This window comes from Cottoperca gobio, chromosome 18, assembly GCF_900634415.1.
Source record: "Cottoperca gobio chromosome 18, fCotGob3.1, whole genome shotgun sequence".
NCBI lineage: Eukaryota > Metazoa > Chordata > Actinopteri > Perciformes > Bovichtidae > Cottoperca > Cottoperca gobio.
This window is the reverse complement of record NC_041372.1, coordinates 2,670,742-2,692,571: the sequence shown is the minus strand read 5'-3', so window position 1 is coordinate 2,692,571 and position 21,830 is coordinate 2,670,742. Positions and strand designations below refer to the sequence as shown.

Below are 21,830 nucleotides of genomic sequence, written 5' to 3'. Positions count from 1 at the left end.
AGTTGTGGGAGACATTCATGTCCACAGATACCATGCTGACCTTCTTACGGGAAAAATATGATTCCCACGAAATGAGAGGGAACTGATATTTGTATTGGAGCGAAGGAATGACATGGTCATCAAGGTAAATCAGAAACAACAGCAGATCTCAATCAGAGTACGAACCCTTCCTTCCATCCAGTCAGAGCTTGGTTCAGATCTTCCCTTGACCTTAAATGGCACGTGGTTGTGGACTGTTGCATTTCATACTTGTGACTAAATCTAAAGCTGTGAAGAAGCAGATGGACGGTTAGCTTAGCAGTAAAACTGAACATTAGCCTTGCTCTATCTGAAGGTAACATTAGGTAGTGAGTGTTAGGAGGTGCTGGTGAGCAGATGTTTTCACAAAAGATTTCTAGGAATCTTTTGCTGTGGCTTCATGACAGCGCTGCCAGATGTAGGATAATTCATTTGACCCTTTTGTGACGCTTACAGTTAGCAGTTGGCAATCGTCTGCGCTGTCTCAGATAGCAAAGTATGGATCTTACGTGTGTGTTTACGCACCTCTTCTCACCTGAGCTCTTTCCACTCAAGATTGATGGGTAGATTTGTAGGCATGTCAAAATGTTCCGTCAATATGTGTTTTGCAATAATTACACTGTGTATGCCTTATTTTTTCTTGTGGTTATGACTCAGTATGAGTACATGAGTACATGAGTTTTAAGCCTCTGATAGTAACATTTCCCATCTGGCAGCTGCTTCCTGGGACAGTCTTGGGTAAAGCTTGTACAATGTTCTTTCTACACAAAGCAGTCATGCAGTGAAGCAGTCTTTGTGCTATATTAGCCTCCTGATAGAGGCTTAAAGTTGGGTTCAACAATCCCTGACCTGAGAAGACCCACGTGGGCATAAATTATGGGACCAAATGTCAAAGGAGCCTGACTGTTCAGATGCTGAACTTGAGCTGAGGAGCACCGAGCATCACCGCATGTCCGTGCACCGAGCAGCCTATCAGCGTGTAACGGGAGTGTGTTTCTTTAAGAATGTAAGGTGGGTGAGCCCCTTTTCCTGACGCACGCCTGGTATGCAAACATAAATTTAGCAGCAACGTGTTTGCTGGGGGAACTAAATATCTGGAAGCGACCGTGGAGTGTCATGTCGTCTCCGGCAGTTGTTGGCTGACTTTTACCTTTTTCTCTGTGTGTGTGTGTGAACTGGAGCCGGAGCGGCGCGCGGAGGGGAGAGCAGACCTGTTCCCTGAGGACTGAGGACTGGGACACAACTGTCCTCTGCAGTTTGAAAGCACATTGAAGCAACAGCGTCAGAGATGACAGGGGGCTGTTTGTGGACGACTGGACTGCTTCTTCTCGCTGTCTGTGTGAAGGTAAGCTTCATTCAGTCATTTCACATGTGAGAGGAAGGCGCTCACTTCACTTAGAGACGGATGAGATTGTGGAGTTGACGCACCACGAAACCGCTTTTATTCTCAAGTTATTGAAACTACTGCTCTCAGAAAAACTCATTATTGTTACTCAGTAGGAGCCAGGTGCTCTGGGTAAAGGTGACTTATTAAATATCTACTGTATGTAATTTATTACAGGAGTTCTAAAGATTCTAAAGATGCAACATTATAAAGATGCATACAGGACCTATTATTAAAAAATATATTTTTTATTTATCTTTTATCTAAAAGCAACTATTTTTCATCCAAAATGTCAGAAAATGCTTTTCAGCCTCTGAAATATAGAAATGTCCTGCTTTTCTCACTTTTATATCTTATTAAAGTGAATATCTTTAGGGTTTTGACTGACAAAACAAGACATTTAAAGACATCTCCTTGGACTTTCAGAGACTGGGATGGACATTTCATAGATTAATCGATAATAAAATAGTTGTTAGTTTGCTGGTCATCTCTTCCTCCAGTGATGCTGGAACAGGTCTAATGCTGATGCACAGTGGATGAGATGATAAAGTATCTTGTAATAAGGTATCAATAGCAAGCAATAATCAAGGAAAGAGACAGTTTGAATACTTTATAATCAAATACTGTGATATAATGTGGGTTACAACCTTGAGTTGAGTCCTTCCTTTTACCTCGCAATGTCACACGTGAAATTTAATAGAGCGAGCGATGACCCATCCTCTGAAAGGTCAGAGCTTATCAGCATTGAACAAACTTCTAAAATCCGTGCACTCTGCTCACACCAATCACTACAGGCATACTTTTACACCTTATCTCCAAAAGGCTGAATTCTTGCAGGCAAAGTTGTGTAAAAGCTGAGCACGAGTTTTAAAGTGAAGCAGTTGTTTGTAGACAGATTTCAGGTCTCAAACAGATGGGCGGCGCTGTCGGCATGTGTAAATGATCACGACAGGTGCTAATAGCACTTCAAGGTGAATTGGGCTTTAGACACCCTGGCTGCCATGTCGCCCTGCTGACCACGTCCACGCCGTATTCAGGGAATGTGAGTGACAGAGAAGTGCCTGAGGCTTTGCAGCGCTTTCCAGGACACGGATTGTGTTACAGTTTATATGGGGAAGACAATCATGAATTGGCACAAGCTGCTGATGTAAAACCTTTTTGATTATGGTTTCATTATTATTTTTTAATCAACTTTTTGGTGTGATAAATGATTCTCAACTGCATGAGTGGTTCAGTTCAGTGTAGTTTGCAGTGAGCCGCCCTCTCACTCGCAGTATTATTCTGTGTAACGACAAGAGGCGGCGGTTTGATTGTCATGTGTCTCTGTCACATATCGTGACAGTTTTTTGTGCTTCTGACAAGCTTTCCCATCTGTGCAAGGAATGACTGCGCAGCATGAGTCAGCACTGGACATTTGTCTGGTTCACACACAGCACTGTGTGTGTGTGTGTGTGTGTGTGTGTGTGTGTGTGTGTGTGTGTGTGTGTGTGTGTGTGTGTGTGTGTGTGTGTGTGTGTGTGTGTGTGTGTGTGTGTGTGTGTGTGTGTGTGAAATGGCCTGTGGCTCCAACCCTAAATGGAATAGACCTTCCTTTGTGGGTGACATAATGACATACCTCGAGTGATTCTTGGAGGGTCTTGTTGCTCTCACTCTATTCCCTTGATTTGTGCAGCAAGTGGAACCTTCCAAAACAGTCTTTTTCCTTTTCTGGACGGGGATTTAAAGGCGGTTGTGTGCCCTGCACACTCTCTGAGCACCAAGGTTAGTGCCCGTAAATCATGATTTGGCACCTGCAGGGGCGACGGAGCAAAGCAAATCCTTGTCTGCTTTCATTTTTGTTTGTTTTGGGTCCTGCGTCTCTGTGCTTCTCATTGCTTTTGCCTTTTGTGCTTATTTCTGGTAAAGTTCATATTTTTAAAGTGTAAAATCTTAATTTTGGTCTTACAGGTAGGAATGCACCGATCCTGTTCTTTCTCCGTTGTTACCATTTCCAAAACTAAAATTTAAGCTCTGTAAACCTCTCTGTGTGTAAGATGAACAAACTCCTTAATTCCTGTAGTTAAATTTGTTGATAATAATATAACTTTTGTTAAATGTTCACTAGCTTAGCTAACGTAAACCTTCACAGTAAAGGCGTATAGCTGCTCACATTAAAATGTATTTGTTGACAATCACAAGCAGGAAGGAACAAGAGGAAATAGAAACTGTATTTAATGCAGATCTGTGACATTTGGCTAATCCACTTAATAAGGTCCGTATCTACATCCCTACTTACAGGAACGTTCGAGGACAAAAATAACACTGAGCTAAAACAAAATGGTCGTGCTCCGTTTCAGACCAGGTTTGAACCTCTTGATGTCATTGTTGCAAACAGACTGTCGATGATATCTCTGTTAAAGTGAAATCACTCTCCTTTTGGGAGTTATTGCTAAACTACATGGTTTATTGTTTTCGACATATGATGGATTCAACTCTGCTGCCAGGCTTCATCACAGCGTCCGGCTGCCAAAGTCAGATGGAATTCAAAAGGAAATTATCCACAAAAGCAACAGATTTTGATGTTTATTCAAGGAAATAGGAATCTCAATGCAGCGAGCAGAGTAAACTGAAGTCCTGCAGGATGGAGAAGCTTTGGGGTCCAATGGAAGGATTAAGTGGGGTCACTGCGTGCAAATGGTCCCAAGTGATCGTCCGTCAACAACAACATCTCTTGATCTCTGATACACGCTCCTCGGCTTGATTGCTTGATCGTAAAGACCACAAACTATCCAATTAGCGTTCACGAGGGCCTTTGTTGTGGACGCAAGTGGAATGGGAAGTGAATTAATTTGAGAGGGATTGGTCTCGCTTGACGAGAAAAGGAAAAGGCTTCAGAGAACATCTGGCCAGTGATGGAGCAAGTTTTTGGAATGCTTTTAATATAAGAGTGTTTTCAGTTACGCTGCAAAAGCCTCCATACTCTTCTTAATGTTCCCATCTGGGCTTAATCTGTGGAGTGAGACCGATGGCTGCTTAGTGTGGAAGTGTGTGCAATGTTGCTCTCAGTCCAACGCCACAATTCACTGGTACTCGTGTTTGCATAAATGACCAGGGTACCTTCCTTTTCATGCAGTGCTGTTCGTGTGCAATGTTTCCTGTGTGTCCGACTCAGGTGAGACGGGAAGCTGCTCTTCCGCTACTGGAAATCCAGAGAGCCGGCATTCATCCCTAATAGAGCCGAGCCAAGAGGAAGTAGCTTCTTTCCAATGAAGGAAAAGTACTGCAGAACAAAACATGGCAGCTTCTATTGTATGTTGAGTCCCAAAGAAAGTTGAGTTTCAACAGTATACACAATACACCAATAGTTTTGCTAAGGTCTAGCACTCAATGCACAATGACAATAAAGGCTTTTTATTCTATTCTATGTTCAATTTGTATTTTTCTCTTACAAAGTCCCCAATCAGGGGTTTTACAAAGGGGGCAGAGCCTGAGAAGAACATATCACATTAGACCAGTCTAGCACTTCCAGATGATGAGCTTGTCTCTGGTATTTTATTTTTGTTAAAGACTGTTTCTCCCTTTTTTTGACAATCTAAGTGGTGACAGACACGCAACAAACAAACGAGACCTGGCAGAGTGCTTTTTTCTCCAGCTCCTAAACTTATTGTTAGTGAAATGTTTTGTAGTTTTTATATTCTGTTAATGTTTTTCATATTTAGCGTACGGATACACGAGTGGTATCGATCTTTGCACTCAAAATGAAGTATTTCCCAAAATGTAAAACAGTTTTATTAACATCAGGAGTTGATTAACAAACCAGGCCATTGGAAATATGTGGAATGGAGAATATGGCGCTTGCCGCCCCCCCCCCCTCTCTAAAATCTTGTGAAATTAGTTTGCCGTTTAATCACTTGATGCCAAGTTCTAATAACGTGCTGTGACTGACTGCCCAAAGCAGCCTGTGCCAGTAAATGGCATAACTTGCTGGAGTCATGTTGCAGTGTTGTGCCAGAGTGTGTGCAAGAAGCCATGTTGTTCAGACTGCAAATATCAAATGTTTAAGGAGTTTTTGTGGTTTCACACGGCTCGCAGAATATGGAATATGTCTTATTATTCCACTAAAACTCAGATTGGATATCAGGCTGCTGTCACGCATTGATAAAGGGCTGCCAGCAGATGGCAACATTACAGCAGAGGGACTGTGTGGCCTCTGCAGCTCCCACGCCCATCACAGATCGTCCGCTCTATTGTGATCTTGCAGGTGGCTGCCCCCCCGTGCCCTGACTATTTCCTCTGGAGTCTCATGTGAATATATTTGTTCCTTCTTCATGAGGTTTATTTGTCATTGCTGGACTTGAAAGCCGAGGCCTCTGGCATCCTGTTCCTCTGATGAAACATCTTGGGCTCAATCTGCAGCGAGCCCACGTTCCCTTCCATCAGCGTGATGGAGCGTTGTTGTTTCATCCTGTTGTGTGTTCCTCCTGGACGCCAGCTCAAACTTCATTTGCAGCAGCCGAGGCCCTCTGCGCATCATCTGGCCTGCACATTTTTCACACACAGCCGATCTGAAGAGCGGCAGAACCTTGCAATAGAGCTGCTCTGCCTTGGCTTGAGCAGATCATGAGTCTAGCTCTGTCTGTTTTTGCCCCGGTCCTTGACCTCGGATCCGTCCCAGGGTGGGATTGCAGCGGGAGTGCCGGGGAGTGGTGCTAACGAGAGGGGAGAGGGAGCACTCGGGGCCCCTCTAGTGACGCCTAATTAGAAGGGAGGGCAGGTAGAGAGTGTGTGTGTGTGTGTGTGTGTGTGTGTGTGTGTGTGTGTGTGTGTGTGTGTGTGTGTGTGTGTGTGTGTTGAAACAGTGCTAGAGAGGAAGAAGCCAGATCAGACTCTGCAGAGGGAAGGAAAGAAAGGGGGGGGGGGGGAGGAGAAGAGGGTATTGGAGGCAAAAAGGTCACGAATGGTAGAAACAAGACAATAGTTAGCGTTCTGCAGTAATGAAGTGAAGCTGGAGGACTGAAGGAGAAAAGTGTAGCTTCTTTTAAAAAGTATTCAAGGGATTGATGTGTTAATATGACAGACGGGTCAAACTAAAACCTTCATGAAATATAGCAGGTAAAAAGAATAATGAATCTGAATAACATCTTTGTCAAATAAAACTCAAAATATAACAAAAACCTGGAGAAGCAAAGATGGAAGGTGAGTGCCACATTAGAATAAACAAAGGAAGAGTGGAATATTAATGGTGTGCTATTGATGTGGATTTAGCTGAGAGCAAGAGGAGACAGAGACACACTCAGACACGAGTGTATCTGTAGAAATAAGGGGGGGGGGGCAGTATTGATGGAGTGAGCGAGGAAGAGTTTCATGCAAGCGTGCACAGCAAGCAAAAGGCCAAGCAGGAGTTAACGTAGAACAAAGCCTCTCGCATAAAGTTGGAAAGTAAAACATAAATATTCAACTGTAGCTTCTTGGAGAACAACATGTAGTACAATTCCAGATCCACTGACTGGTTGACAGGCATGAAAAACAAATACAAGAGCGGTTATCTCTCTCGCTGACCTCACTTCTTTTGGAAACTGGAAGAAGGAGGTTGCATGTGAGTGTGAGAAAGGTTACGTGTAAGGATGGACGGCTGAGTCCAGTGGAAACATGATTGACTGAGTCCGCGGCTGGCTGCGGTGAATGTTTGTGAGGCTAATGACGCTCTGCTGTTCTCACATCTGCTTCCCCCCGTGGCCACATGTGCTTTGAGTAAACGCTGAGCCGCCACGACTAAACACTGGAGACCCCATTACAAATGATGTGCAATTAGGATTACCAAGCATACGCCCACAGAAGCAGATTGATGAACATGTAATCATGCATGCTCGCAAAGTAGGTGCAGGGATCTCTGTGTGAATGTGCGTGCTTCAGAGTCCATGTAGAACATTCATACTATTTATGGCTGACATGGATTAAGCAAAAGCCATTTGAGATGTTTCACATTCTGCATTTGCCTCACGTTCACCTTCATTCGTTGCAAATGGAAACGTTCAGTTCACCAACAACATGAGCTCATTCAATAAACACGCAACACTGTATACGGATACATCAAGCAATCAATTAGCTTAGCATAAAGACTGGAAACAGTAAACAGCTAGCCTGGTTCAAGTACCTTTTTTAAATTGCTCTTGAGTAAATGTACTTAGTTACTTTCCACTAAAGGGGTGCGACCATTCCCAGGCTACTTAACCATGGTGAAATACACCACACACACACACATTGTGGTGAGCAGTGACACAGCACAGATGTAGCGGCGGCAGCGCAGACTGTCTGGCCCCTGCATGTGAAGAGGCCGGGGTCTCCCCTTTAAGGAAGCCTCTGTGTGGTCGTGGAGCGTGTTTGTGTAAAGTGTAAAGTCTATTTTAAGTGTGTTTGTGTTATTTGTAAAAGTGTGAGGTGACAAGTGTGAAGACATGAGAAATAAAGGCTGCTTTAAATATACAGTGATGTCAGTGCAGGCAGAACATTTTCAGAAGTGTGTGTGTGTGTGTGTGTGTGTGTGTGTGTGTGACTAAGATTTGTTATAAATGTGCGTTGTTGTGTTTTAGGTCGAGCTACAATGATGAGTCGATTGCTGAAAGCTTCTCAGATCTGGAGATTTGTTGCTTTTCTCTCTTTTATATCATATTAAACTGAATATCTTTGGGTTTTGGACAAAAGACACATTTAAAGACGTCACCTTGGACTTTGAGAAACTGGGACGGACATTCTTCACTATTTTCTGACATTTTATAAAGTAAATGATTAATCGATAATGAAAGTAATCATTAGTTGCAGCCTTACTTTTAGTTTTTTGGCTGTTTGATTGAAGCTTTTTCAACCACCTATGACATTCCTTAAAGAGACCGGAGAGGCAGGTCTGAACTCAGAGTGAACTTGACTGTGAACTTTAAATGACCTTTAATGTTTGAAAAGCCTGTACAGTCTTGTTATTTGTATGTTGTGCAATGATTGATGTTTGACCTCTGAAAATAATTACCCCAATGAGAAAAATGCAGCCGCCGGTCGCTGTTGTCTTCGGCTCGTTGATGGACTTTGTCTCACCGTGGCGTTGGCATTTGAAGTGCCACTGTGGAATCTGTCCCAGCGTACCTCTGTGCGGTGACATCATCCACGCTGCCGTCTCGCTCTGATCTCACTGGGGGGGGGGCTTGTACCACTCGCAGAAATGCAGTCTCAAATGCGGCCAGCTTGTTTGAATCTGTCGTGAATCTGTGCAGTCCGAATCCTCTCAGCACCCTCCCTCCCTCGCCTCCTGTCTCCCTGATGACAGGTATGCAGCTTGAAAAGTATTTGGCAACCATGACCTGGAAAAGTGCACATTTGACATTGAGCATGTCACTCAGCCTTCATTCTCCCCGCTCCTCCTTCATATCAGCAGGACATGCAGTAATGCTCTTTTTAAATAAGGCATTTTTTGTTCTCAGTACAGTTTCTTCTCTCATCTCGGCATGATTTGCTTCATAGCTGGAATAGTTGGGATTGTGGTGACCAGGTGGCCTGTGAAGCCACCGAGATGATACGACAGATACTGGGTACGCAGCTTCGAAGGAAAGATCCTAACCTTTTGTGTTCAGATCATTTAAGCTCAATGTTGAGAGACAGAAGACTGAAGACCGTGAAGTAGCAGAGAGGCAGGTGCATGTCTTACTCCATGTTGACTGTTCTTATTGCAGTTATTGACGAGGTCTCTCAACGCGCTCTGCATCTAGATCTGGGAGCAGTCGAGCATTGACGTCTATCAAAATATGATGTACTGAAGGGCTTGTTGAAAGATCTCTGGAGAGATGTGTGTACAGAATATTTGAAGCCCTCGTCACAGGATAGAATACAGTGTTTCAAAGAATAACTTTCACCATTTTAAACTTAGATGGATTATCTCTAGGACTCTCAATAACTGTTAGAGGTCAGACTCTAAATCCGCTTCAAACCACCGATGTTCCTATTGGTCCGAAGTGTACAAGAAAGTACATGCAAGTCCTGTGTTGTAGCGCGTATATCTGTGAGAGGAACATTTTGCATTCATCGTAGGGTGAGTCCTTGATTCCTTCTCCGGCTAGCTGCTACAGTTTGGATGCTTTGCCGCATCCCAGAATGCAAAGCAGACCTGGCTACAGGAGTCGTTCAGCACAAACCTGCGCTAATGAATTGCATCATGAAAATAAACCAGACTTCGATTAAACCGGACTTAGTACCGTGAGCCGACCCCCGATAAGCGGTAGAAGATGTATGTATTGGAAACACCCGGTGTTTCTCTACTCGAACTTGAAGCTGTTTCCAAGTAAAGAATATTCTTGGAATAATCCTTTTCAGCGACATAAAGTTTCACTCTGAGTAAAAGAAGATCAGTGAGTTATTTCCTCCTGAACTCACAACATAACGTCCTGCTGACATCTGAAGCTCCTGCAGGGAAACATTTGTTCATCTGTCACACTCAATGTTTCATATATTACCTCCAGGTGCACGCTGCATCATTTTAACATCAAACTACCAAATGGATTTTGATCAAACTTCAGGAAATCACGTTATTGAAGTGTAAAACGAGGTGACACGATGCCTGAGGTGAACCATGCAGAGACGTTTAGTTTTACGTTGACTTGTTTTGTTAATGCAGGAGGAAGATGGAATGAGGGAGAGGCTGGATTTGGACGCAGTGAGAAAACAGGGATGTTTTCACTGACAAACAATGGCAGGCTGTGTGTGTGTGTACGAGTACAAAGAGTGAGCAAGAGCTATTTGTATGTTTAAGTTGGTGAAAGATGCGTGTGTGTCGGTGTGAGACGAGTGTGTGAGCTGACGTTGATTGGCAGAAGGGCGCAGCAGGAATGTGCCTGGCTGCAGCGCTCTGCAGGACAGGTACAAACCGCTCTATCATCGCACGAGAGAGTAATCGTTACGGGCAAATCATTACATGATCAGAGGGAACCAAGTCTGTGCCAAATATGCACAGCCCCTCAAGATTTATTTTTTTGGTAATGGTGGGTGTGGGGTGGGTCAGAACAGTAGGGGAATGACAGAGAGATCAGAATCATAGAGAAAGAATGTATGATACTAACAGGATGAAGATTTTAAGACGGGATTAGTTTGACAGGAGGTGGGAGGGTGACAGTTCGGTCTCTGAGATCAGTGGACAGACTGTTCCGGTGCGTGGTCGTTTGGCAAGGAGCTGGAAATGTCGGAAACTGGTTAGCCTCCACCAAAAGAGAAGAAATGTGCTTCCTTGTAACCCCAAAGTTGTGTAACTTACTTGTTCACAGCTGGGTTAGAGTTCTAACAGTAACTTCGCTGCAGATAGTCTGTAAATACTTCCAAAATAAAATGGTAGCAGCTTTAGAAACCACACTGACTACGTTTACATGCACACTAATATTCCACTATCATTCAGAATTTGATGCGGGTAATATCTCAAAGGCTGAGTTCGCACGGTCGGATCGTAGTAGATTATTCATGTTCATTAACTGTGTAAACTTCTTGGTGTAGGAATATCGTCTTTATCAGAATAAGAAAAGGCAAGAATATGTTGTGCATGTAAATGTAGTCGATGTCTGGAAATATAAGGATTCAGTCTTGAATAAAATGTATTACAGCAGATTGCACAACAAATGTTCAGTCCACATTCTTACTCTGCGATTAAACATTTACCCAGAACGGGATGAGTAATGTCCGGATCTTATCCGCTCTGCAAACTTCACACACACGTTGTTACAGGAGCAATAAAGAAAGTCAAACTCTGCTCAACTTAGTTTATGGCCCATTGATCCGCACATTTCCTGCATGCCTATTAACCTTGATAATGGTCAAACAGTAGCCATTTTTAATTGTATTTGCTACCATTCAGTCTAGTTGGACACGTGGAAAATATATATTTTTAGAAAAAGTATGGTATCGTTAATCTTCTCTCATCGTTCACCGTTTTATTAATGGCAATAGTATTTTTTACTATAACTTTTTTTCTTTTTCTTTTTAACTTCAGATTTTTAATATCACCTATCTCTTTTTATTATTTTTTATTATAATTATATATTATAATATTATTAATAATATTTATTAAAATATTATATTTAATAGTCTTTTTTTTCTTCTTAATATTTATCATTATTACTATCTCTGGACATTTCAATAAACAAATCAGGTTTTTTTGGGAAATGCATATACGGTTGATGTTTTTCATACTGCAATGGACCTCGATTACTTTAATGTCTGAGTCCCTAAGTGTTTTACTTGGGCCCATGCGTCCAGAAGAGGTGACATAAAAACGTCAGAACACAAACTGGATAATGTAACTGGAATAAATCTGTAAAGGATTGGCAGGTGAATTTTCCCACAGCACACAACATATTTATGAGAATCCAAATTCACGACAGTTGGTCGATCAATCACTTCTACATTTTGTCTGAGCGTATTATAGTTCCACCTAAATGTAACTGGCATCGAGCCTTTTTGCATAACAGGTTTGGAATTTATTGCACTTGCCCGAAGCTAACAAAATGCCAGTCTCTCACCTCATACCGAATGATGCACACGCACTCAGCGTTAATATTACAATATGTGGTTATAATTGCCGTGGCTTAATCTATGCTGACAACAAATATTTTTGCAGCGGAATATTTTCCTTAAAACCAGACTGAGCTTGCAGACCGCTAACTCGTGCAACAGATGTGAAATTGGGCAATGCTAACAAAACATTTGGGTTTGCAGACCACTGTGATACTGAAAGACAGCTACCAGGGTGGAGCTAGACTTTGCACTTTTACTTTTTGAGTTGCTAAAATACTACAATGAACTTTATACCTTGGCTGTTGGAGCTTTGAGCGTGTACAGCTGAGGTATAAAGTTATTTGCGTGTTGCACCAGCTGTTAAGTAACTGGATCTTCTGTGTGCAGGTGTGTCAGGCAGACACTGTGCCTGGAGGTGCAGCGGAGGATGTAGCTTCATGTTCAACAATGTGTGCCAAAACCATCTCTGCGCATCCATGTGTGTCTGTAATGCAACCTTAGGTGATTCTTGCTTCAACATGCATCTTTTGGGTCGTTCCAAAAGTAAATAGCAAGTGTGAACACATGTCACATTTTTTATTATATTGTCTATCTTTTTTTATCTACTTGACCTATTTATGTCTCCATTTGTTGGTGCTCATTAAGAAAGCCCAGCAAGCGGGGTGAAGGTATTGTTTAATTTCCTCCTGCTGGTCTTCGTACACTCATAGTTTCGGCAGTGTGGCCTTGCATGCCCACTGGCTGACTCACTTATCTCCTGCTGAGCACTGCTCCTGGGTCTGAGGGTTCATCTACAGCCTCTCCCTTTTCCTGGCTGCAGCCTAAATCAGCTCCCAGGCTTCCTGCTCCTCATAGGTCAACCTCGGAGTGTAGGTGAGAAAGAGGGAGACAGATGAGCAATGCATGTACGTGCATAGGCCATATGTGCACAGCCCTGCAGGGACCCCGCCTTCTAGCTGGCCTCTTCCTCTGCAGTGTGGTGCTGAGTGAAGGTGTGGATCAGGGACACTGAGGGAAGATGATTTCCTCCACCAGCCCAGTGCGAGAGAGAAAAAGACAAGAGACATGGTGATATAGTAGTAGTTTTCCCCGATGTCAGCACATTCTCGTTGAAGTTTGTTTTTTTAAGAGGGTGAGGAGCAGGGCACTTGTGCTTATATTACCCCTGGCTTTTAATCTTTTAAGTGTGTGTTTGAGCAATACTGTATGTTTTGTGCATTTCAATGAACTTTGCAAACTAATTACCTCAAACAACGAGGTAATGATTTCACCATGATTACTGAAGAACTACTGGACGGTTTAATGAAACTTGGTAGAAGGGTGTAGCACGGGCCAAGGAAGAACCCATACACTTTGGAGCGTAATCGAGTCACAGGGCAGATCCACAAATTATATTTCACTTTCGTTTACATTGCAAGATACGGCGTTTGTGCTGCATTCATGTGTTGTCGGGGGGGGGGAAAAAGTAAAAAAGCTCATGAACACACTGAAGTCGGTGGCACCGTCCGAAGAGCACGGGAATGCACAATTGCCGTTGGCGGAGGTCTGCGCTCTGAGTGCCCTTCTAGTTTATGATTATGGTATCTGATTGGAGCCGAACCCTCTACACACATTAAGCTAGTTGTTGACAAAGTTTCCAAATGTTGAGATAAATTTGGAAGGACATCTCTCTGCTTTTATGTGATGATCCAAGGCAGAGGAGGGATTGCTTTTCTTTCCGCTGCACTAATCCGGGTTGTTGCGGCGGCTTGGCCTAGATTTAAGAGTGCAAATGAACCTACTAATCATATACACACATGCACAGAGCAGAACTCCCATGTAGGAAGGCCCTTTTGACTGCCAATCAATGTCTGACATGCCAAAGACTACATTGATTAGACTGTTGCATCCAGCTGTGCAAGTCCAGGATATTTACTGTACATTAAAGGAGCCAGCTTGTCTCCTGGATGCTCACCTAACTTGCGTGCCCCAGTTATCTGATGACGCAAGTGAATCAGGGCAGATCCACCACTTGTGTCTCATTAATATCAGGCACACCCAGCTGTTGTCATCGTCCTGCAGTGTGCGCAGCCTTCTGTGCTCGTCCTCTCATACTTCATCAGAAATACATGGTCAACTGCTACGATGGTTTTTCTGTCCCTCTCGTGCTCTTTCAGGCGTACACTTGTGATATTCAAGATTGTTTATTCTTCAGAACTCTTTTAAAGACTAGCGCAGTAACATTTGCTCTGGTACCAAAGTTCAGGTGACAAAAATGCAATAAAAACAACAGACAATTAAACCGGTTTCCCAGAGTTATTATAGTTGAATAATTCAGAAACCAGAACCAGAAAGTGTCGCAGCTCGTGGTGCCAAACTCACTCCACAGTTTATTAAAGTCTTTTTTTTTTCATAAGATGGAAAACATTTTATTACTCTTATATTCATTGAGCTCTTGATCCAAGAGAGTGTGACCACTGAATATGAGTTTTAAATGAGTTTTTCACACCATAAATGGTCCATTAACATTCCAGTTGTTGAGAGATCGAAAGTAAAACTCCCTGCAAAAGCATTTTAAATCTACAAAAATATCACGCTTTGGAAAATGTGATCGTTGTGGTTTTGTTAGCGCAGAGCCAAAAGATGCATCCAGTTAAACCCAAGCACAGATGCTAAAGAGGACTTTTGTACTCATTTTACATTTAGCATTAATTATGTTATTTACTGGAACGAAGGTATAATCAAAGTTTGCTTTATGGTCGGCTGTGTTTTTAAATTGAATAAAAATGTTTGTCTTTTTTCAAAAACGTAGTACTTTTAGTGATAAGGAGGCTGAAAGTCGCGTTACATCCACAGCCCTTGATAATGTTATGTTAACGTTGGTTTACTTATAGATAAATGTTGGCGTGCCAGCCTGCATGTTTGTGCTTGCATGTCCCGGCTGTTTTGTTGTAACTTCTTGTTTAATTTGGAGAACAATAAAGATGCATTTAGTCCATACATCCGTTTCTTTTTTGCTTCTAGCGAGTCGATTTGTTCATCTTGCACATTTTCATATTTAGGTTTTATTTTAGTTGATTTATTTGGTAACCTCTTTTTTTTGTCTTATTCTCGTTCGTTGTGACAAAAAGTTTGTCAATTAATATTTCTTTACCTCCACCAAGGAGGTGATGCTTTGTCAGCAGCATTACGGAAACACTACCGGTCCGATAGCAGAGGCCAAGGAAGAACTCTTTATATTTAGCTGATCTGAATCGCGGCGCAGACGCGTGCATTTTCTGTCACTTATGGAAACGGCCTTGCCGGAAGTCTGCGCTCTCAGAGTGCATTTCTATTAAATTCACACCGATGGCAGATCAGTATTTACATAGTGTGCAGTTCTAGTGTTTGTCTGCTCTTTAATAGTTTCAGATATTAATAAAACAAAAAGGTCAAAATAGGCAAAGCAATGAAACGCACATCACTTTTCTGTAGCTGGTCACTCGCAACACTCCAGCACACGTCTTACTTCTCTGTCCTCTCCGTGACCCATAATTCCCTTCTTCCTGCCCACCTAACTCTTAAAGATTAACAGAGTGCTCACCTGCTCGAGGCATCACATTTACGGGCACCAGGGTAATCTCAGGGGTCCAGTTGGTTTTCTAATCCTTGGAAACAGAAATGGAGAGCTCATCCAAGGGCAGGCTGTTCAGCTTCCAAAGGGATCTGTTATTGGGACTGCCATTGTTCAGCTTGGGAGGCCACCTGTATCAATATCAGAATTTACTGTGCAAAATGCAACTTATTGGATATCGTGTTTTCTTGGCACTACTGAGACGTTACGTTGTCTGGATTTTACCTTGATTATGGCTCGGACTTTTGTCCAAGTGAAAAGACAAAGACACAAACTGGGGCTGGCTTGTGCACAGATCTGTGGCAATGAAGGTTTGTGTTGAGGTCGTGCCCTTGTTCCAAAGCACACAAGGTGTTTGGTAGCGGCACCAGATTGCTATAAAGCCTCACTTGAAGATTTCATTGGTTTCATCTCCCCTGTCCACTGACTTGAGATATACCCTCAGGATCTCTCAGTGTCACCTGGATATCTGTAGCCAATGTGAAACCCGCAGAATGTGAAGCCATCTCTGTTACACACGCCATCAACAATGGAAACCCTGCTTGGACCGCATTTTGAAGGTTTTGGTTGCAGAGGCAATTTTGGAGCTATCAGATTGAAACTCGAGATGCCCGAACAAGTCAATTCTGTCAGGAATTTCTAAGAGGGGTGTACGCCTTTTTTGAAAGCCACTTTCTTAATGTAAAAAAAAGATACCCTTCATGGCCAGATAATCTCTATCACAATGAAGTTGACGATTCCACTGTTGGGTTTTAGCGTCTCAAATGTCTCCAGTATTTAAAGTGCTACATCTTTAACTCTGAGGTTGTCTGTAACAAAGCTACTCAGGTATTTAAGTGGCCTGAATGTCTTTGATAAGCATGGTATCATATTTCCATAAGTAGATTGTTATGTTTGGGTGTAATACTATTCCATTTATTTCCAATGTTATCTGTTGTGTCATTGTGTAAGCTCAATGGACCCTCTCATTTTCAGATGTTAGGGTCTGGTAGCTACATCTCCCTCATGCACATTCGTACTGTACTATTTAACTTGAGATTTTCCACTTCTGACTGCGTGTAAGTAACAAAGGCTAAACTAAATGATTGATGTGATATACTCCTGTCTTTGTGTGAGTTAGCACTGTAAATGGAGCATGATCTATCTCTCTAAAACTGCATATTCCTGCAGGATGGAGAGAGTGTAGACGCAGCGCACACTCGTGTCATGTCCTACCTGTTCCTCCTGACAATGAACCTTGATTCGTGCCTCAGCTTGGGTCGATTTTAGTGCTGCTGAGAGACTGCTTCCAACCACTTGGATGCTCTTAGGTTTCATGTCACCAGGGGTTTGCTCTTCACTCTGAAAGAATAACATTTCTTACACAAACTGAAGCAACTGCCAGCTAGTTTTTAGGAGACAGATCTCTCGTATCACTGGGGGAAACTTACCTGCCTCAGCCAGATAGCCTGTCAAGTTTGTCCTATTGAGAGTAGAGTCGCTCTTTGGGGAAGGCATCAATACTGTAATACCTTCAGGGCTGTTTCTGTCTGCACTAGCAGTTCAAAAGAAAGCAGTTTTTAATATTTAAATGCAAAGGATGACAATATAGAGTGTGGTCATTACTAGAGGTCGGGGGAAGAAATCGATGCAATATTGGCGAGTAAATGTATAACGTTGATGCCAAGTATGCATCTTTTAATAAATAAACTATGATATTGAAAATACAAGATACATTTTTGAACACTTGACACACGTTCAGTCCGTTTGGACTCTGTCATACAAACAGTTCGGTTTGTCAGGTGCATGAAACCTTTATGGTTTTATGACCGTGTTCGTCAGTCTGCCTGCTTGACAATCACAAGTGTGATGAACGGACTAAATACTTTATATTCTTAGACAAAACCGATGTCGATAAACTGCATGATTTTCAGTTGAACACCGCTAGTAGTCACAAGAATAAATGATATCCAGGATTCATATTTACGCTTGTATGCTGTCTCTCCTCAAACGCAGTTAATTGGTGCCCAATGGAAGAGCTTAGTTACGAGCAGTATGATATGATAGATAACAATTATTTTCTCGCATCATTATGATGCCAGAACAGTGCAAGAGCCAGGTCAGCGTGCCCCAGAGTTTAGATGGCAATAAATAAAAAGTCTTCCCTGAGCTGAAATGGTATTTTGTCAGAAGACTGTTCTGTGAGCTTGTTTCTGAAAGGGAAGGACGGGGAGAGGGAGGCGTCCAGTGATTCTTCAGCAGGCTTGTTCTGTAGCTGTGCCCGGCAGTGCCAAACCCTGCTCCCTGCTGAGATGACCCTGGGCACACGCTCCAGCTGTGCAAACACAGCCGCATTGCTGAGCACACACTCACGTTCAGGCTGAGCCAAATCCAATTATTTGCCTTGCCTTGACTCTTTTCGTTTCATTTCAGTAGCGCATATTCACCCACCTTCCTCAGTGCATATGAGCTGCGCTGCCAGGCTGAACAAGGCTGACAAACGCACCACTGTGGCTTCTCTTTCTTCTATGTTTCTCTCGTGTGAACATTCCCCTGCTTGTCAGCTTAATTTCTCTGCCTTTTGCTCATTTTCCTTACCAAAACTCTGGCGTGACAGTGGGTATCCATTTTGTTTGAAGGAGACCCACCAAAGTCAACACGCAAGGGATGCGAGCCACTCGGTCGTCAGCCAGTCGGCACAGACGGCAGGAGAAGAAATGTTTGTCGGGAGAGTTCAGCCCATATGATCATAAGCACCCAGACAGTGCTGTTACCTCTAGTGACCCGCAGCGCTTCAGGTCAGCGCAGAATCCAAGAAACAGGAGAAGTAAGACGATCAGACACGTTTTAAAAGGACCGCGAGGTCAGGCTAACTTGTTTGGACGAAAAACAATAAGTGAGCAGTAGAATCATCCAAACTGTCAGAAAACATAGAGCAGAGTTGTCTCTGTGTGTGTGTGTGTGTGTGTGTGTGTGTGTGTGTGTGTGTGTGTGTGTGTGTGTGTGTGTGTGTGTGTGTGTGTGTGTGTGTGTGTGTGTGGCTGGACAGGTAGTGCACAGTGGGGTTATAAAAGCTTTGCTGAGGCTTTAAGTGACGCTCATACGAGCTGTGAGTTGCGAGTGGTAAAACCAAAAGAAACAAAGGCCAAAACTAATGAAATTAAGAAGTGGTACTATAAACAGAATTTTCCCGTAAATGTGTAACTTCCCCTTAATCTTGAATATGTTTCAAGGTAATACACGCGTCTGACATTCACAGAGTCCCACTCTCAAGGACTCACGAGCTGAACTCACTCAACTGATAATGATTACATTGAACATGGTGCGATGTGTCACTTCTTCTAGCTGATGTTCATTTGATATGTTCACCAGTGTCTGCAGACGAGAGGCTGCTCCCCGCCTGCTTCTAGGAGAACAAAAGCAGCAGTAGAAGAAGAAAAGCAGGGACTATCACGTTGCCATCAGCTTGACAAGCGGAGAGGCTGCAGACATGAGCTGACGTTTTAATGGCTGCAACCTTGATTCTCAGTCTTAAATGTTGAGCAGACAATATTACCACAAGTTTCTGATTTCAGCTACAAACACACACACACTAGAAGGCAACACATTTTGCACATGCTTTTCCACCCATTAAAAAATCACTTAAATCAAGAATGCTGCAGTAATTCTCTCCACATATTTGGAAACTGTCACTCTGACTGTTGGAACAAGCCAAGTGTTATCTTCACTTACAATATCTTGTTTGGGGAAAAAGTTATTCAAAAGTTGCAACACCTGACAACTGAATCTTTCCATTTCAGTGTATAACCATAGCGCAGTAGACGGCAGGAGAAGCTACTCTCGCCTCTGCTGGTGCTTTTGGAGCTAAATGATTTTCCTGAGATAACAGGGCGCTTGTGGGCCGGGCCCGCGGGGAGCCCTGATGCAAAAACAAACATGATATGCCGTCTCTCGCTGTCGCTGGGCCTGTATGAGAATAACCTGCTTGGAAAACAATGAACAAACAGAAGTTCCTGGAATTTGCACACGTGTACATGTTTGCAGAAAATCTGAGGAAAGAAGTAGCAACATTTAGAAGAATGTAAGAAACATCAGGAAATCCCTGCAAGAATATTACTGTAGTAGACGCAGAGAGTGAACCGTACAGTATTTACAGTCTCACACATGCTGCACATAAAGTTAGACCAACAGCAGAGGACTCACACGGGGTGTCAGATAAATCTCCCACTGCGTGTTTAAGAGTTCAAATGGCGCCTCCGATCTGTCTCTTTAATACGGAGGGAATGTGGAGGACGAAATGTGCCAACTCACCCTGCGCCCCCCTCCCTCCAAATGCCACTTTGGCCGCGTCCCAGATGTCAGGGACGTCATTCATCGAACCGCTCCCTCTCGCCGGCAATTACACAAGTATGACAGGGATGTTTGAATAATTGTTCTTGACTTGTTATTGTTGTTGCAATCATCCCGCCTCATTGGCATCAACTACCGAGGCTCAAGACGCTTGTGTTCTGCGCGTCTATCACGCTGAGATGCATTTCTTTAGGGTTGTGTAGTTAAGATATTCTTGATTGCAGATTTGCCTTCGCTGAGCTGCTTTAGTTCTGAGAGGGCTGTTGCTTGTCAATCTTCTGGATAATTGCGCTCTGGAATCTCTGCGCGTTGACAACACAATGGACGGACGACATTAAGCTGTCACATTATGCTGACTGTGTCATCGTAGCCCGGTGGGGAAACATTGTTGTCTCTGATCTTTTGTGTGTGTTTCAGATATAGTTCCCTGGGGGGGGGATTGTCATATTCAGAGGACCCGAGACAAATCACTGGGTTTCCCCGGCTCGTCTGTCGGAGCGCTGATGATGTTGTGGTTTGTTTGGCTGCAGGAGAATGTCGAGTCAAGTGGGGATGTCTGGGAGCGCCTGCCAGACGGAGACTTTGGCCCTTTTTTAAACGTGAATCCCGTTTTGTCAGCATTTGTTCTACTGACAATCTGAACCTGACTGTTCACAACAACATGGCACTTTCCTGGCACAAGGCCTGTATATGTCAGATTGATACGCTAAATGAAATCGCTTTGCGACGGATATCTAAGAATCAAATGAGTCGTACAATATGTGTAAAATTACTCTAGAAAATACAGATTGATAATCGATTTTATCAATTAGGAATGACATTTTGTTCTCTTTGCATACATACAAGACACTTTTATCCATATCGAAGATGAATAATAACGAGTGAAGCAAACACTTGATGTAGTAATCTTGATTATAGGTTTCCCAACCTGAAACTACAGAGTACGTTGGCTTTTAAAAACTCGATCTCCAAACAAGTTGTCGGAGCCATACTTTGATGATTTATAGACGATTATGGCTCCAGCTCCTGAGAAGGATGTGGTCACTGTCATGCACACACTGTAAAAAGAAAGCAATTGAGAGAAAGTAAGTAAAAGGCAGAAAACTTGCTGGTAAACCTCCAATATTTTTTCCACTTTGTGCCCAGTGTGCAGCTGGCTCGAGCAATGCGAAACACAATTGAATAATCTGAGCGTGGATTATGGAGCGGAGGGCTGCATAGTTAAAGATGCCTCGCTACAGGCAGGGCAGCGTTTCATTATTTGCCTCGCTGCCAGCCAGATGAGATCAGGGCGAGAGAATGCCACAGAATATGAAAATTAAGATTGTTCGATGGTCAGGCAACTCCACAAATGAGGGCCTTAATTTGGAAAGGTCCAGGGCTTTCATGCACAAATGTGTTGGCCCTCAATGTGGTTTGAGAATGTCTTCACAGATTGTAGTTGTTCTCTCCTGTACTATAGAGTCCTTTGCAGTACCTTGCTGAACACCACCAAGGTTGAATCTGTTTGGCCCTCCGTGTTGTGTGGTCGTGATTCAGGCCAACAGCTTGCCAGGTTTGTTCTTTTTCTATTTCAAAGAAAACAGCGATTACTGGATCGGTCGTCTTGGAGGTCTGGCGTGGACGGCTTTGCATGCATTTCATGGTGGGATCCATGTCTGGGATATTGCCACTTTCAATTCTGCAGAGGCGTACACTGGGATGTTATGTTGAATCAATGGGTAGAATTGGAGTAAATGACCAGATCTGAGTCACCGACATCCAGACGTGCTGCACCACAGCTCGATATTCAGACGCATCATTGAACGGACACATTATCGCAATGGACTCCAAATATCTGAATAACTTTTATTGTATGTTTTTGTTTTTGATATTTTAGAAACAACACAGTACAAGTTTTGCAGTTTCCCTGAGTCCAAAAAAGATGCAAACCCGTGAACGGTGCACTTTTCATTTGAGATACCGTTTGTGTTTATTTTTGAAGACTGA

General features: G+C 43.1%; 1 protein-coding gene across 5 annotated transcripts in view; it reads left to right on the top strand.

The window, feature by feature from the left end:
• adamtsl3 (ADAMTS-like 3) overlaps positions 1-21,830 on the top strand; it is a 115,509-nt gene that overhangs the window by 31,633 nt on the left and 62,046 nt on the right. For 3 of the 5 annotated variants that reach the window (XM_029454705.1, XM_029454703.1, XM_029454701.1), the window contains exon 1: positions 992-1,363. Coding sequence is in view for 4 of the 5 variants with exons in the window: in XM_029454703.1 (XP_029310563.1) it covers positions 1,307-1,363 (57 nt within the window). In the remaining variant the exon portion in view is untranslated. Of the gene's footprint in view, positions 1-990; positions 1,364-21,830 lie in introns of those variants that run through there. The other 2 variants (XM_029454702.1, XM_029454704.1) reach the window with 2 other exon arrangements.